Source organism: Ceratotherium simum, chromosome 12 (assembly GCF_057802395.1).
Source record: "Ceratotherium simum simum isolate JZ-2026a chromosome 12, ASM5780239v1, whole genome shotgun sequence".
Classification (NCBI taxonomy): Eukaryota; Metazoa; Chordata; class Mammalia; order Perissodactyla; family Rhinocerotidae; genus Ceratotherium; species Ceratotherium simum.
In genome coordinates this window covers 41,888,726-41,906,407 of record NC_141911.1, presented here as the reverse complement: position 1 = coordinate 41,906,407, position 17,682 = coordinate 41,888,726, and the positions used below count along the sequence as shown (strand labels likewise).

At 36.7% G+C, this 17,682-nt stretch overlaps 1 protein-coding gene across 1 annotated transcript in view; it reads right to left on the bottom strand.

The window, feature by feature from the left end:
• The window catches only part of INPP4B (inositol polyphosphate-4-phosphatase type II B), a 380,123-nt gene that overhangs the window by 352,908 nt on the left and 9,533 nt on the right, over positions 1-17,682 (bottom strand). The window contains exon 2 of the mRNA XM_087437582.1: positions 3,307-3,517. Coding sequence (XP_087293708.1) covers positions 3,307-3,397 — 91 coding nt within the window. The 5' untranslated portion in view covers positions 3,398-3,517. The remainder of the gene's footprint in view (positions 1-3,306; positions 3,518-17,682) is intronic.

Genomic DNA, 17,682 nt, shown 5'->3' with positions numbered 1-17,682 from the left:
TGGTTACCAGAGGGGAAGGGGGGAGGGAGGAGGGTGAAAGGGATAATTCGGTACATGTGTGTGGTGATGGGTTGTAATTAGTATTTTGGTGGTGAACATGATGTAGTCCATGCAGAAATAGAAGTACAATGATGTACACCTGAAATTTTTACAATGTTATAAACCAATGTTACTGCAATAAACAAAAATTAAAAAAAAAAAAGAAGATCTTATATCTAGACCTAGATTTCCAATTCTCTTGGAAAAAAATCAAAGGATCTGTTAATAATGGATCCTCATTTGGCAAGGTGACAGCCTGTTGGAGCTGAGTAGCAAATAAGGGTCATGTGCTGTCCAGTTAACCAGTCCTCTTTGAGTTTTGGATCAGTGGTCTAGGGCATTGAAGGCCATGATAAGGAGTTAGGGTTTCATTCTAGGATCATGGGCAGGTTTTAAGCACAGGGGTTGATACAGTCAGTCCACTGCATGTGCAGGTAGACAAGTAAAGAGGCTATGGGTGTTGCCTGGGCAAGAGATGATGGGATCTTGGAAACGGGTTACACTAGAGACTAAAAGCAGTGAAGGAATTACGTATATAATATTGAGTGGATTTGACAGGATGTGCTGATGTAGGGGGTAAGGGAAAAGTACACATCTAGGATTACACCCAGATTTCTGGCTTTAGTATATGTGTGTATAGTACTGCAATTCACTGAGATGGGGAAGACTTGGGGAGGAACTGGTTTGAGGGGAAAATCAAAAGTTCTATTTTGAACATAGTACGTTTGAGATGCCTATTAGACATCCAAGTGAAAATGTGAAACAGGATATATGAGATCTCTCCTAGATATGAGGGGTGAGGTCAGGCGAGGAGACAGGAATTCGGGAGTTATCAGAATATAGAAATGGAACTACACCTTCGATTTCTGACAATATTGTAAGTGAGATATTCTGACAATAATTTCCTCCTACAAAACACCTAGAAATACTGGATAAAAGATAACAAATATCCTTTTAAATACATTGCTGAGCTCAAAATGAATCAAGTGAAATCCCCAAGAGCCAAAACAAAGAGCTGAGCTTAAAAGAGGAGCCCTGGGCTGATGCTGCTTTATGAATCTTTGGAGTCAACTACGGATTACGAAACAAATAGAGGTTGAAGGTTTTTGGGTTTGTTTATTTTGGACCTCTTTTTTGGTTGAAGGAGAGGTACACCACTAAATATCACACTTATCATAGAAAAGATCCTATGCAGTTCTGTCTTTTGGATTTACTTTTAATATCATCTATTACACAATTAACCAATTTTAAAGTAAAACATCAACAAAATCAAAATCAACAAATAATTTAATGCTAAAATACCAATGTCCTCTCGTGACTTATTTTTCCATATCCAAACCTGGAGTATGCTCATTTTTCTATTTTTCCAATTCAATTTTTAAAGTAAATTTTTATTGAAGTATGACATAAACAGAAAAGAACATATATCTTAAGTGTACGGCTTGATACATTTTCTTAAAGTGAACATGCCCTGTAGCCAACACTTTGATCGAGAAACAAAACATTACTCCAGGACCCTCCCACCTTATGTCCTGGTCCCAATCACTATCTCTCAAAGGTAACTTTATCCTAACTTCTAACATCATAGATTAATTTTATCTGTTTTGGAACTTTATAGAATGGAATCATATAGTATGTACTCTTCCATGTCTGGCCTCTTTCACCCAATATTGTATTTGTGAGATTCATCCATCCATGCTCTAGTGTGTAACAACAATTCATTCATTCTCATTGCTGTATAGTATTCCATGGTGTGAATATACCACAATTTATTCTACTGTTGATGGACATTTGGGTTGTTTCCAGTTTGGGACTACTACAAATAGTGCTGCTATAAACATTGTCTTTGTCTTATGCGTGTCTATTGATGGACATATATATGTAATTTCTATTGGGCATATACCCAGAAGTGGAATTGCTAAGTGATAAGATTTGCATATATTGAGCTTTAGCAGATACTGCCAAACCGTTTTCCAAAGTGTTGTATACTTTGTACAAATTTACCCTAGCAGTGTATAACAGTTATAATTGCCCTACTTAATTTTATAACTGTCAGCACTTAATTTTATTATTCTTTTACATTTTTGCCATTCTAGTACGTATGAATAAGTACCACATTGTGGCTTTGATTCACATTTCTCTGATGACTATTAAGTTGAGCATATTTTTATGTGTTTACTGGCCATTTGGATATCTTCGTTTTTCTTTTAGGTTATCTTTATTTTCTTATTGATTTGAAAGAGTTTTATATATATATTCTGCATATAAATCTTTTGTTGGATATATGTAATACAAATACCTTTGCCTACTCAAAAAAAAAAAAAAAAAAAAAAAATCACTATTTTTATTTATAGAGTTTACATTTTTTGCCTGGTAACCATTTTCTTTTTCTCCTGCTGATAGTTAACAATGCTATGGTTAACAATTTTAGACTTTCCAAGAAATGTTAGAATGACAATCATTAGGTAGATCTTTGTGCATTTCAAATAGTGTGGATTTTCAAAAAGGTTACTAACAATTAACTCTGCTGTAAGCTCTGACAACCAAATTTCTCAAAAAATGCATCCAACCAATACCGTTTTCTAAAGATTATTTTTATAATGTAAATTAAACGAGAGATTGGGCATATGTTTGCCAGTGTTAAATAATCGGGCAACAGGAATCTTCTGAAAAGAAAAGAAAAAGACACAATTCATGCTAAACAATAAACCCAAACCCTAGAATTTTAAACATGAGAGAATACATACAGTTCTTCCAATGATTTTAATTTATTGAGTAGCACAAAAACCAATCTTGATGTTTAAATACAAATCTTGGCCAAATCTCCAAGCTTGCTCTCTTTATGTAACTCAGCACTCAGTGGTATGGCAGCAATAGTCTAAGCATCTAGTGTAACCATTTTGCCCTACTGTCTTTGGTTTTAAAGAGAAAATTTCTATGTTCTGAAAAATAATTCCACATGAGATTATAAAAATGCTAACTAGAAGGTGTTCTTAAAAAGTATTTATTAATGTCTTAATTAACATTCAAGAAGTTTGATTCTACTATTTGATATTTAACCATTTGATAAACTATCATCTATCTCTCTCGAGATAAAAGATGAGAGGCATATCATAGATTCACAACACCAAAACAAATAGTGCAAAGGAAAAAATTTAGTTAATCTCAGACTATCTGTTAGAACCCAAGCTTCTGTGAATACACATGCGTGTGTTTAGCTGAGCCAATCTGCATTTTCAGAGTTACAAGGAGCATGCACATACTTACTCGTGAACTGAAAGTCCCCAGTATCATTTGCCTGGGGTGTGGGAAGAAAGTGCTGGCCTTCTTCTGATGTTCCTTCCTCTTTGATTTCCATGATCAACCTTCACAATTGTTTAATCTTCCAAGTTTTCGTGCCCAAATGTCACTGCCAATGATTCCTGGTTTAGTATAGATGTATCTTCACACTAAAGACCTGATATCCCACTGTGAAATTCTGCATTTAGGAAACAATAGCAAAAATCTGTGTTACTTCAGAGTTCAGTGTAAAGCCAAGAATAAAGGGAGGCAGAGACTACAAATACCTTCATATGAACTTCCTTCCTATCTCTCCCACTTTTACCTTCAGGACCAATCAACCCAGTTAATGTACAATAAACTCTGTGTTTAATGGGTATTCTCTATGCAATTATTTTATGGTCATATAAGGAACTTCTAATTTTTGAAATTATATTCTTTCTCTTCTTATTCATTCTGTAAAACAGCAGATAGCTACAGGGGCTGCTAACTTAATATGCACCTGATTTAGCCGTAAGAGCAGACAGCATCTTGTTAAGGCATTAGCATGTTTTGCCAAGGTAATATTACTATCATTCCTTTCATTAGAACTGCCCTTTGTGCTCATCTCTCCATCCACCCTTGTTAGAACATTATTGATGAGCACATAAAGATAATTTGGCATGACATTCTTCTTCCAAGATGAGCCAACAGGTTGCACAGGCGAGTTTCCAACCTCATCATTATCCATCGAGTCTCTCACTGCTCTGTTTGATAAAGGTTTAATTATTTAATGATTGGGGTATATGGTGAAAAGAATGAATAACAATTCTTAAAAGCTAAAGCTCAAGGGAAATGAAAGTAACAGCAAAATGAGGAAAATTAGCATGGAGATAAAAGTCTCTCCAAGAATTTAATACTCTGTTATACAGTCTCAAATAGTTTCAAATTCATTTTGATATTTAGCATGATATACATGACCAAGGATGAATTAAAAAAAAAATCAATGTTGTTTTAAATCAAGCTACCAGCTGAAGTAAAATGTCTAAAAATCTTTAAATGTCTACCTAAAGTTGTTGAATGAGACAGCAGCAATCAAGTTTGCTTTGGAATACTGACTTGGTCTCCAGTTTCACAAATCCACAGCCTTACTCTTTGTTGTTCTTAACAAAGCAGCTTCATTTACAATTCAGCTCTAGTTTTTAAAGATAATCTGGCAAAAATTAAATCCAGAAAGCATCTTGGAATGATTAGAAAATAGTACAATAAAGTTGCAAATAAATACACATTGGCTTCTAAGGATACAACCAGGAATACTTTCTGGAGTAAAGGGTTATTGCACCATCAATTAGACCAAATCTGTCAATTTGAAAATTATATTTTGTGTTAAGATAATACTTTCTAGTTTCTTTTTTGACTATTTAAATTTAGAAGTCTTTTCTGAAAGGACAGGCATATATTCATTGTACCACATTCTCTCAAGAACCTATGACAAATGCATTAGCATTAGTGGAATAATATCTGTGGAAGACCACCATGTATTTGGGACTTAGATACAAGGATTTTATTAAATTCACTATATTTCTTTTCTGTTTTTTTTTCCTGGGAAAAATTGGCCCTGAGATAGCAGCTGTTGCCAATCTTCCTCTCTCTCTCTTTTTTTTTTTTTCCTCCTCAAAGCTCCAGGACATAGTTGTATATTCTAGTTGTAGGTCCTTCTAGTTCTCCTATGTGAGCCACCACATAGCATGGCTACTGACAGACGAGTGGTATGGTTCTGCGCCTGGGGAACTGAACCCAGGCCACCAAAGCAGAGTTCACTGAACTTAACCACCAGGCTATCAGGGCTGGCTCAAATTCACTACATTTCTTGACTAAAGACTCAACCTCTAATCCTGATGAGTCATCTTAAAAACTGATAAAGAGACCTAAATAACGCAATATGGACGAATCTTGTCAAAATAACAACTCTGCACACTAATGGTGAATGATTAATAAAATAAATGTCAACTCTGTGTGTGGGTGTGTGTTCACTTGTGTAATCTGGAGGTGAGTGAGGAAAATTGAAGAAGCCTAAAAAGACTCATTAGCACGGTCCCATTTTAAGCATACTACCCATTCAAAACTAGTTCACTTACTAAAAAGGAACGTCTTGAGTTTTAGAGAGAATGAAGCCAAATATACAAAACAAGGATTATATGACAATCTCTTATGATTTTATTCATTTTTGTTCTACCTTTATTGCGTCTAAGGACAAATTTGAGATTTGATACTTGTTACCAAGGCACATACCTCAGAAGGAATCAGTTGCATTACTAGAAAGCTCTAGAAAACCCTTGCATTTCTAGCTGGTAAATATAGCATTTACCTATGGTTATGGTTAGGTACAATAGTTCCTTTTCCACGTCTCTTTGGAAATTTTTTGGTGTGGACATCATGCATGAAAATAGATTGAAGATTTTACATACCACAAATATATTTAAAACAGATAGCTAGAGACACTAAACCTAATTCTTAGAGCAGAAAGAAGCCACATTAAATATACTTTAAGTAGGAGAGTGACATGATGATATTTGATTTTTAGAAAGTTTACTGGGTGTCAAAGTAGAGAATGTACTGTAATGTGGCAACTTGATAAGGAAACCAACTTGGTTACTTTAATATTCTAGGAAAATAAAATAATAAAGAGGATCTAAGCCAAAACAGAAGCAGATGACTGGAGAAGAGAATCTGAATTCCAAAGAAAATTATAAATAGAATTACCTGGCCTTGGTGAAGGAATTAGATGTGATATTAGAGTTGAGATAATGAAATACAGGAATTCAGGTGAAATCCAGTGAATTATGAACCACTAAACTATCCGGAAAATAAAGGAGGAGAAATTTTAGTGAAGAATGATAAGTTTAGTTTTAACCGCGTTGTTTCTGAGGTGCCTTAAGATATTCAGAAAGCAGTTGAACACATGGGTCTAGATCTCACAGGAGATATTAAGGCTGGAAAAGTATATTTTTGGAAATTGTTGGCTAATGGTTGAAGTCAAAGGAATGCATGAAGTCGTTGAAAGAAAGTACATGTAGTGAGAAGAAGGAATGACTGAGGACTCAACCTTAAGGCACAAAGTATTTTAAGGGGCAAGCATAGAAGTTAGTTGGTAAAGGCACCAGCAGCGATAGGAGAAGCAGCAGACGGGAACAACTGAGGGAACCATGTCCTCACTCCACTTAACTGTGTTTCTCAAGTAAACAAGATCATTGGGTTAAGAGATGGCTTAGTTTTTTTAGGAATGGGGACACTTGAGCATATTTAAATGCTGAAAGGGCATAGCCAGAAAAACAAAAGAAGAATTGAAGATTAAGGAGAAAGGAAGATGATGGATGGGGCAAGAACAAATCTAGATGATACAATCTGCTGTAATGAGAGGAGGAGGAATGAATAGAAAATGAGATATGATCTGAAAAGTAAGGGACAGAAACTTGAGGATATTCTCCCCAATGGTCTCATCTTTTTTTTTCCTTTCAAGAAAAAGGCATATTTATGAACTGTGGATAAGGAAAGATTTCTCAACTTAACTTCAAAAGCACAGTCCATAAAAGAAAATGTTAATAAATTTGACTACAGTAGAATAAAAATATCCTGTGAGCAGAAGATACCATAAAAAGTGAGATAACAAATTACACACTGGGAAAATATATTTGTAGCACAGAAATTTCCAGCTTCTGTTTAGGATGTACAAAGATATAAAGAGTATTACTCCCACCATAACTTCAAGAAAAAGTTGAATAATATTTAAAATCATAACTTTTCCTTAACCAATCAGAGGAAAGACAGATGCCTTCATGGAGCAGAGCTTCCAAGGGAGGAAGAGATGACAGGCCCCAAACAAGCTGATAATAAGAATTTAGCCAAAATGTTTAATGACTTACTAAAGGTCAAGAGTGGGCTAGTAAGAGAGTATAGAGCTAGTGAGAGCCACAAACTCAAGGGTAGTTACATCCACTAACAGACATTTCTGGTAAGCATGGACCTCACCAGGTGCTCATGAGAAAGATTGGGAGCAGAGTGAGTATCTGGAGAAAGCATCCCTTGATGATGCAGGCCTGTGGGAAGGACGCAGCATTTATTGTGGGAAAAGCATGATGTACCACTTGGATCCTGCCTGCAGAAAAAAACACCAGACCCTGTTGCCATCAGGGCACAGATGAAGACTCACTGCAATTAGGAGATGGAAACAAGGGAGGAATACGAAAGCTTCCTGGAACCAGATCATTAGAAATGGTCTGATCCTCTATGGATAAGACAGAAACAGGATCACTGAGAAAGCCCAATTCCCAAGACCTAAGAGCACAGACCCTGCCTAAGATCAAGGCTAAAATAGGATGACAGAGAATGCCTCTGCCCCCAACCACCAGAGAAGCAAACACAAAGAAACAGGTAACAGCAGGCTACCACTGGGGGAGGCACAAAAGCATAAATAGTGAACCTTTCTAATTTAGAAGTTCCCAGGAAAAGTCTAAAGTGGAAGGTGGAGAACAAAGTCTCCAGCCACCCAAACCCCACCCTAAGCATAAGTGAATCTCAGAGGAGTTTGAAACTAGTGATGCACTGAAGGTTAGCCACAGCAACAACAAAACCCAAACCTACCCCTGTTACTGGCTAGATTGACCAAATCCCCCAACACACAAACTAAAGGCTTAGCAGAAAAAGAAGAATACCCACTTCTAAGCCTAAATACTATTTATCTTATACTCTACTTTCCTACAAATCACACAAAGAAGATGAAGAAAAAGACAAAGACAAGGAGGAGGTGGGGGAGAGGAGGAGGAGGAGGAGGAAAAGAAGGAGAGGGAGGGAGGAGGGGAAGGCAGAGGAGGAGAAAGAAGGAGAACAACAACAAAACAGTTAAGAGAAAAAGCAAAAAAGAAATCAAGTGAACCAGACTCAGATATGACCCAAATGTTGGAACTATCAGGAAAAGAACATACTAAAGACTCTAATGGAAAAGGTAGACAATGCGCATGACTAGATGGGAATTTTTAGCAGAGATAGAAACTATTGGAAAGAATCAAATGGAAATGCTAGGAATGTAAAATACAGTAACAGAAATGAAGAATGCCTTTGACAGACTCATCAGTAGATGTGACCTCATCAAGGAAATAATCAGTAAACTTAAAGATAGGCCAATAGAAATTACCCAAACTGAAACACAAAGAAAAACAAAAACCTGAAAATGCATAAGAGTGCATTCAAAAACTGTGAGACAACACCAAACAAAATATACGTGTTATTTGAATTTCAAAAGAAAGAAAAGGACAGAATAAATATTTAAAGAGAAAATGGCTGAGGATTTTCCAAAAATATTGAAAGACATCAAAACACTGATCCAAGAAGCTCAGAAAACACCAAGCAGAGTAAACACACATACTCACATACCAATAAACAAGCAAATCAATCAAACAAAAAACTCCAACATATATCATATTCAAACTACTGGAAACCAAAGATATGGAGAAAATTTTTAAGGCAACCAGAACAAAAAGGTAAATTACATATAGAGTAACAAAGATAAGACCGTATTGTGAACTTCTCGTTAGAAACTATATAAGCCAGTAGATAATGGACTGACATCTTAAAGTTCTTAAAGAAGAAAAACTGTCAACTCAAAATTCTATTCAAAGTAAAAATAACTTGCAAAAACTAAGAAATAAAGACCTTTATCCAGACAAATAAAAACAGATTCATTGTCAGCAGAAATGCACTACAAGAAATATTAAAGAAAATTCTTTAAGCATGACTTAACAGAGAGATACTTGGATCTAAAAGAGAAATAAAGAGTGCTATAAATGGTATAAAAGAAAATAAATGTTAATTTCACCTTTGCTTGGTTTTAGTGACTGCAAAAGATAATTGCCTAAAGTAGAGGTTGGCGGATCTAATCTGTTAAGGGCAGATAGTAAATATTTTAGGCTTTTTGGGCCACGCAGTCTCTGCCACAACCACTCAGTTCTGCTGTTGTAGAGAGAAAGCACCATTGACAACACATAAACAAATAGGCTTGGCTGTGTTACGATAATACTTCATTTGCAAAACTAATTGGTATTCAGAATTTGGTCTGCAAGACAACCACTGGCCTCGAGCAAAAATAGTAGTAATGTATTGTGTGATTATAGCATATATAAAAGGATCATGTTTATCATCAATAGCAAAAAGCATGGGGGGGATGAGGAGTTATTGCTGTATAGTTCTTACACTAAAAGTATAGTATACAGTGAAGGTAGACAGTGATCAATTAAGTATATATAGTAACCAGAAATAATTTTTAAAAATAAATACAAATAATAAGCCAATAGTAGAAATAAAAATGGAATAACAAAAAATATACAATAAATCTAAAAGCAGGGGAAAAGAACAAAAGCAGATGGAAGAAATAGAGAACTAGCAAAATGTTTGTTTTTAATCCAACTACATCAATAATCACATTAAATGCAAACAGTCTACACATACACACACACACCAATTAAAAGACAGACATTATCAGCTTGGATAAAAAAGTAAGATCTGACTATATTTGTCATAGTTATACTCAAATATAATGACATCAATAGGTGAAAAGTAGAAAGATCAAAAAATATATACTACGCAAATACTAATCAAAAGAAAACTGAAGTCTGATATTAATATCAGACAAAATAGATTTCACATCAAGAACTATCAGCAGGGACATTATATAATGATAAAATGGTTAATTCACCAAGAAGACATTATGATCCTAAAGGTAAATGCACCTGAAAACCGCATTTCATAACACATATGCAAAAACTTTAAGAACTGAAAGGAGAAACACAGTCATGTTCCACAAAATGTTTCAGTCAAGGACAACCCCACAAACAACAGTGGTCTCATAGATTAGTACCATATAGCCTAGGTCTGTAGTAGGCTATACCATCTATGTTTGTGCAAGTACGGTAGGGGAGGAAGAAATTTTGATCTGCGCTTCTAGGTTCTTCTGGCTAGTATAAGAATTACATTGATATAAGACATATTAACAGGAGAAAAACAAAAGTTTAACAACAATATATACGTGGAAGAAACCCAGGAAAATCAAGTAATTTGCCAAAATGGTCAAAGCCCTTACCTTAAATACAATCCTCAGCTAAAGATAAAAGAAGGTGTTGCAGGTGGGGAGAGTCAGGGACTTTAAGTGGAAGGAAGGCAATTCACAGGTGGGTAAAAAGGAGCAAATGTTTGGAAAACAAGTGTTTGGCCACACAGAAACAAAAGAACACAGAGGCAAGCCTAATAAACAGGCTTTTCTAGGTTCCTCCCTGTCTACAATCTAGTTCATGTTATGCCAAGATGATACCTTGCTTCCTGAGGCAGATTTTTTTGATCTGAATTCTTTTAGGCAGTTAAGGGAGAGGTAACAAGAAACACTTTCTGAGTCTTCAGTTTCTTAAAAATAATCAGAGTAAAATAATCCTCATGTTAAAGAGACACATTTTGGAGTGGCAAGTTCTGTTCCCTTTCAGTACACTCTGTGATGTTTGCACGACGACAAAATCACCTAATGACACATTTCTCAGAATGTACCCCAGTGTTAAGCGATGCATGGCTGTAAACAAATCCACAATGATATACTTGGACATCAACATTTTCTCTCAGTAATGGACAGAATGAGTAGACAGAAAATCAGTGATGATATAGAAGAGTGAACAACACTACCAACAACTTGACCTAATTGACATTTATAACACAATTCATCCAACAACAATAGAACACACATTTTTTTTCAAAGTGTACATGGAACATTCACTAAGGTTATATCCTAGGTCATGAAACAAACTTTAACAAATTTAAAGGAATTTAAATAAAAACAAGTGTATTTTCTGACCACAATGAAATTAAACTAGAAATCTAAAAGATATCTGAAAAACCTCCAAATATTTGAAAATTAAACAATACATTTCTTTATATATATATCTATCTTCTCCTGTGATTCAGAGGTATACACACACACACACACACACACACACACATATATATATATACACACATTTTGAATTAGAATGAAATCACTATACTACATAACAAAATATGCTTGAAGGAAAATTCATATTATTAAATGCTTATATTAGAAAAGAAGGTCTCAAATCAATGATCTAAGCTTTCACCTTATAACTAGAAAAAGAGCAAATTAAACCTAAAACAAGAAGAAAAAGGAAATAACGTGTATAATGAACATAACTGACGAACATTGTTTCCAGAATGTATCAAAAATGTTAGCAAAACAATCCAATATAAAAAACTATCAAAATATGTAAATAGGTAATTCAAAAATATTTCCAAGACACATATTAAGAGATTCTCAACTTCACTAGTTATCATGGAAATGCAAATTAAGCCACATGAGATATAATTACAGGACCATCAATAAGGAAAAATTTTAAAGTCTCAAAACCTCAAATATCGATGATGATTTAGAGCAATATAAACTTTTATGCACTGTTGGTGTTCCAATCACAACTAAATTTGGTAATATCTACTAAAGTTGAAAAGCAATTCGACTTCTAAGCATATATTCTAGGAAAATTCTTGCAAACGCGTACCAGAAGACAATTAAAGGATATTCATAACAAATCAACTTCTAATAATAAAATATTGAAACAGGATAAATGGTCATCAATAAGAAAGTAAATAAATATATTGTGGTCTGCTTATTCTATATAGAATGGATCTTTATTTCACATAACATTGATTAACTTTACAAAGTAGAGAGAAACGAGAAGAAAGAGGAGGGGCAGGAAGACAGAGAGAGGCAAGGATATGATGGCACTTATAGAAAATTATAAAACATGTAAAATAATACTCTAGTTCTGTATTGTGTAGAGGTACATACACATGAAGTACAATCACAGAGAAATGCATGATAAACACTAAAATTAGCAAAGTTATGATATTTGGGGTATGTGTGGGAGATGTGATCAGCAATGGGAACACAGGCGTCGTCAACCTTATTGGGAAAGTTTTATTTATTAAACTGGGTAATAGATACAAAATTTCTACTATACTTTTCTTTATACCTTTGGTATGTCCTAAATATTCATTTTGAATTTAATTAACTATAAAGGCAAAGCCATGTGTTGAGAGGAAATGGGGACAAAGTAGGGTAGGAGCTTGAGCAGAGGAAGTTTTAAGCAGGCCTTTATGAGCACTGGATGAAGGAACCAGTGGGGCAGTTGTGTGGGTCCAGCTGGGCCTGGGGACCACATATTTGTGGAGGTCTCAGTCTGATTAGCTGTGTGGCTTTCTCCAGCAGTGCTCAGCAGCCTGGTAGAGAAGGACAGTTTAGTTGACATAGTATCGGGGTTTTGTCTGCTGATGCAGTGTGAAAAAGGTGAAGCCAAGAATGTAAGACTACTGATGTGACTGAACAGCTTCTAGGCTGAATTGGGAAGTCATTAAAGGGGAAAGATGTAACTTATTGGGAAATGACAGACGAATTCAGTTGTAAGTGATGAGGAGTCTCCAGTACTGCCATGGGATAAATGGGTGGCTGAAATGGAGTAGTGTTGGTGGTCGCCAGAACCAGTAAGACAAAAACTGTGCATCAAGGATGTTAGATGGGTTATTCTCACTGAAATTGAAATCTCCAAGAGGTTAGAAGGCAGGACCTGGGGACCAGGGTAAGACTATGTTTGTTGTTAGTGCCGTTGAGTCAATTCTGACTTCTAGTGACACTGTGTAGAGCAGAGTGGAAACTTGCCTGGTCTTTTTGCACCATCCTTTCATCTTCCGGCATTGTTCACCTTCCAGTGATGTATGAGACAATGCTCCACTGCTATTCATAGGGTTTTCATGCCAATTTTTTTTGGAAGTGGGTGGCCAGGCCCTTCTTTCTAGGAAGTCTTAGTCTGGAAACTCTGCTGAAACCTATCCACCATGAGTGACCCTGCTGGTATTTGAAATTCTGGTGGCATAGCTTTCAGCATTATAACACATCACCATCACAGTATGACAATGGACAGATAGGTAGTGTGGTTCCTTGACTGGTGAAATGAACCTGGGCTTCTGCGGTGAGAGCGCAGAATCTTAACACTAGACCACCAGGGCAGCTGAAGACCATGTGCCTGTTAGACAAGTCTGAAGTGAGCAGGAGTTTTGCCAACGAGCATGATAAATAGGGGTGGAGGTATGGTATAGTCAGGCATCTGCAATCTTAAATAAGGTCATAACAGTTTAAGGGGTCTCTTGTGGCACTAAGAAAATGGCCACACTACCTTGAGGCTTTGTGGTGTGTGGCCAGTCTCCATTAGAGTAGGCAGCAGGGGAGCAGAAAACCAGGTATCCATTAAGACAAAGGGACAAAGAAAACACTTTCTGAAGAGGTAGAAGGTGGAAGAGTCTGTTTTTCACAGAAACAGAAGACCTCAAGGACATTATGTAATATTTTAAAGTGAGAAGATCAAGGGAATATTGAGTCATGGCCAACTAAGCCCATTGCAAAATGGATGACACAATGGGCAAGGACACAGGACAGGAGGTGCTTGTGGTTTAGGTGGTGTCCCAGGATGACAGGGATGTGAGGCATCATAGGATGGGCTGTTCTTGGGTTCTAAGTGGACCTCTGGTTAAAGATGTTTCCTGGCCTGTTCAGGCTAAGGTCTAGGCAGGGAGTGTTGGAGGCTTGATGACACTATATAGCTGTGGCTTTTGTTTAGGTTTCCAAAAAACAGTGCTTTAACATAAAGAGTTGAGTGAATTATTAATTACTATCCATTTCAAAAAGAAACAGAATTTCAAGTCTCTGTTATGGTGATGGTGTAGCCTTTAGCCACTAAATTTGCTCACTTCATGTCAGTGTCCCAAAACTTCTGCAGCCAGGAGTTTATTCTGATAAACCAGATATAATTCACGTGCCAAATCACTTAAAAACCTTCTAAACACCTGCAATTTGCAAGATAGAGTGTGGATGGGCAGGGCTTCTAAGGATCAGCCAAATGCTATACAATGCCAAGAAGAGGTAAAACCAGGAATATGAGCCAGGTGAGGATTTACCTCCGCCTTCCCTGCTCTTTCCCCTCATGGTAAATGTCAGGCTACTTTGAGGACTACCATCAACTGTAGGATAATTATATTCAAAGTTTTGCACCAGGCCCCCATTCTCAGTAACAAGGATTTATTCTTGTTTTATATCATTAAAAAATAATAGCAGTTCCCTTTGAGGAAAATGGCATAAATTGGCAAATTCGATATTTTACCTGAAAAAACAATCAGGCATATATTTAAGGTCAAGGCTCTCCCGGCTTCTCATGAGGTCCCTGACCAGGTAGAGGATAACTCCCATCAGAGCAGTGGATGAGCATTCAGGGGCAATGTTCCTGCCCAGAAAAACCAATTGTGTCAGGAGACAATTGAATTCTTGAGGGCAGTATGGTTTTGCTACCAATATTAAATTCAATGAGGATCTGCTTTGTCACAAGAAGAATAAAGATGAGAGTTGTCAGGGCTCCAGTTTGATCAAAAGTCCAGCTGCTGGGGCTCAGTATTGAACTAACCAGCAATGTTCTTCTCACCTTTTCTCACCTTCCACGAGGAAGCAGCACTGATGTAAGATGGAACAGAAGACACGAAGATTTAGCAAGATCAAACAGTAACAGTCTTTTAAGGCTTTACCACTCAAAATGTGGTCCCTGGACCAGCAGTATCTGCATCACCTGGAAACTAGTTAGAAATGCAGAACCTTGAGCCAGACCTCAGGTCTACTAGATGAGAATCTGCATTGTAGCATAGGTGATTCCCATGCACATTCAAGCTTGAGAAGCACCACTTTAAGGCAGAGAAGACTATGCAGATTCCAGGCTCATAAATTGGAAGAGGTGAAGAGGGAGTTCTGCCAGATAAAAAACCAATATGGGCTAAAGGTCCATGTCACTTAACCAGACTTTTTAGACTGATGCCAGGAGCTGTCATGGATCCTGGCCTGAGCTCCAGTTTCTCTAGCCATTGGCTCATGTCCTACCTCCCGCACTTTCATTTCTAGCCAGGATTTTATAATCTGTTATCCGCCTGGGGCCCTTGACACCCACCTACCCTCCCACCCACCTATTAGTTGGCCTCTTTGTGATGGACTCTTGCCAATGACCAGTCCTAACCCAGCCTAGATTCTGTCCCCATTCTTACTGCCTTTTATCTCTGCTGTCTCCAGCCTCAGCTCTGCTGCCTGACTCTTGGAAGTCTGCCTGGTTCTTGGCAGGGTCAGAACAACGTACCTCTGGTGCTAAACAGAGCCAGGTCACTGCATGCCACGCTTTGGAAAGTGCTGGAGGTTGGCAAGGACAGTTAGATGGCAGCTCACAATAAGAACTAGTGTCTTAATGTCATCAAAGCAAGATCATCTAGAGTTCAGCAATTGACTGAAAATGTCAGGACTGGGAGTTTAAGGGCACGCAGTGGTTTCAACTATTATGACACATGGAAACAGGGAGGAGGAGAGAAGGTAGAGACAAAAGAATCAATTCAATAAAATACAATTGACCAGCATGATACAATTCTCTTTCCTCCCTGTAAATACCAAATCAAAGGAGGGTCTACTAATATCCATCCACAGTCTTCACAGAGTTCTAACTCCACCACTGCTTTAGAAATTAATTTTAGCCAAAATTCTGAGTATTTATGTGCCTTTTCTGAGTAAATATTATGTTGTGCTCTGTGTTATCACTTTATATGCATTACATTAATCTTCACAATAAATTGAAGATGTAACTCCAGCTTTATAGGTGAAGAACTAAAGGTTAAGAAGTAATTTGTTCTAGGACCCACTTAGCAATTGGAGAAACAAGGTTGTGAACGTGAGTTTCTGATTCCAGAGCCCTCTCTCTATTCTACCTGCCATCACTTTTCGTTTTACCATAAAAAAAATTTCCACTTTTATTATCCCTTAAGAAAGAAATTAGGGCAGAATGGTAGAGAGAAAGAAGGAAGGTCTAGGAGACATTTATTTTATTTATGCTTTTATTTACATTATTTTCTCTCTTAAAAATAAAAACTTCTGGAAAATCTATAACTTATCAACAGAACATTTAACGCCCAAGTACCAGACCCCCAGGAAAGAGATAACCAGGTCATTATAGATATTTTTATAATTCCATTTATAATATCCTGTCTGATTGAGACATACTCATCTCTCATTCTTTTACTTGGTCCTGATGTGAAAATACTTTCACATGGACAAGCCAGTATAAAAAAAAAATCAAGAATAAATATTCAAAATAATTGAAGTTTGAAAATAGAATCTAATGATTGAACACATCCAATTCTCCAGATCCATCATTCTGGTTGCTTAACAAAGGGGTAATATTTTCTTCCTTTGCTATTTCGAATCATAGGACTCCCTTTCAGAGATCCCAGTCTCAGTCAAGAAATATTCCCAAATCACAGTGAGTATTAAATGATCATTGAACCTAGCAAAATCTTGATGTTTAAAAGGATAGAACACAAAGCAGCAATGCAGAGAACCCAGTTCAGCAAGCAGAGGGACTACACCTTGGTTTATTGTAACTCAGAGGTCAGTCTTTTGCTTATTTGTTTCAAATAAGAACAAATGCTCATTTATTAGGATAAGAACATGTTGGTCTCCATTGTATATAAAGTAAAAACGAGGCTCGGTCAACCCCTGTGATGAGGCATCCTTAATCCTGAGAACTCAGAGGGCTTTCCCTCAGCACCATGTCAGAGCTGCACCAGAATTTAGTTTCCAACAGTGACCTGATGTCCTGAGGAAGACAGCTTGGACCAACTTTGGGCATATAGCTAGTCAGCCATCTGACTTGTTAGATATTGTTCTGTGTCAGTCATGAAAATGAAAGCATCCTGAAGAATTACAAAGCAAATATGTGAAAACATGCTTGATTTAATCTCTAGCATGTCTTTGCAACAGGTTGGTTACATGTGTCCACCTATCATCATTCTTTAAAATACTGGGATAAAATGTTTTAAAAGAATATAGAATTGAAGAGACTTAAAGAAACTAACAGTCATCTCATTTAAGAGATGAGAACACTGAGGCCCAGAGTCAGGATAGAAGAGCTCCATGTACCCAGCTGGCTAGTGGCCATGCTAGGGTTACAGAGAAAGTCTTTGGTTCTGAGATGAGTTTTTTACCCATTTCTTCAGTGTGACACTCTTGGTTGCTTCTCACATGTCATACAAAGGATAGGAACTTTTACTGGATGTTCCAGAAAAGACTGAAATCTCATGGAAATTTTTTTTTCTATAAATACTTCATGTGACACATTGGATTTTGCTTACTTGACAAAAACATGTAAAACTTGGTCTCAAGCCCCAAGTACACTTTTTAAAAAAAATTGCTATTGCACAGCAAAGGTTTGA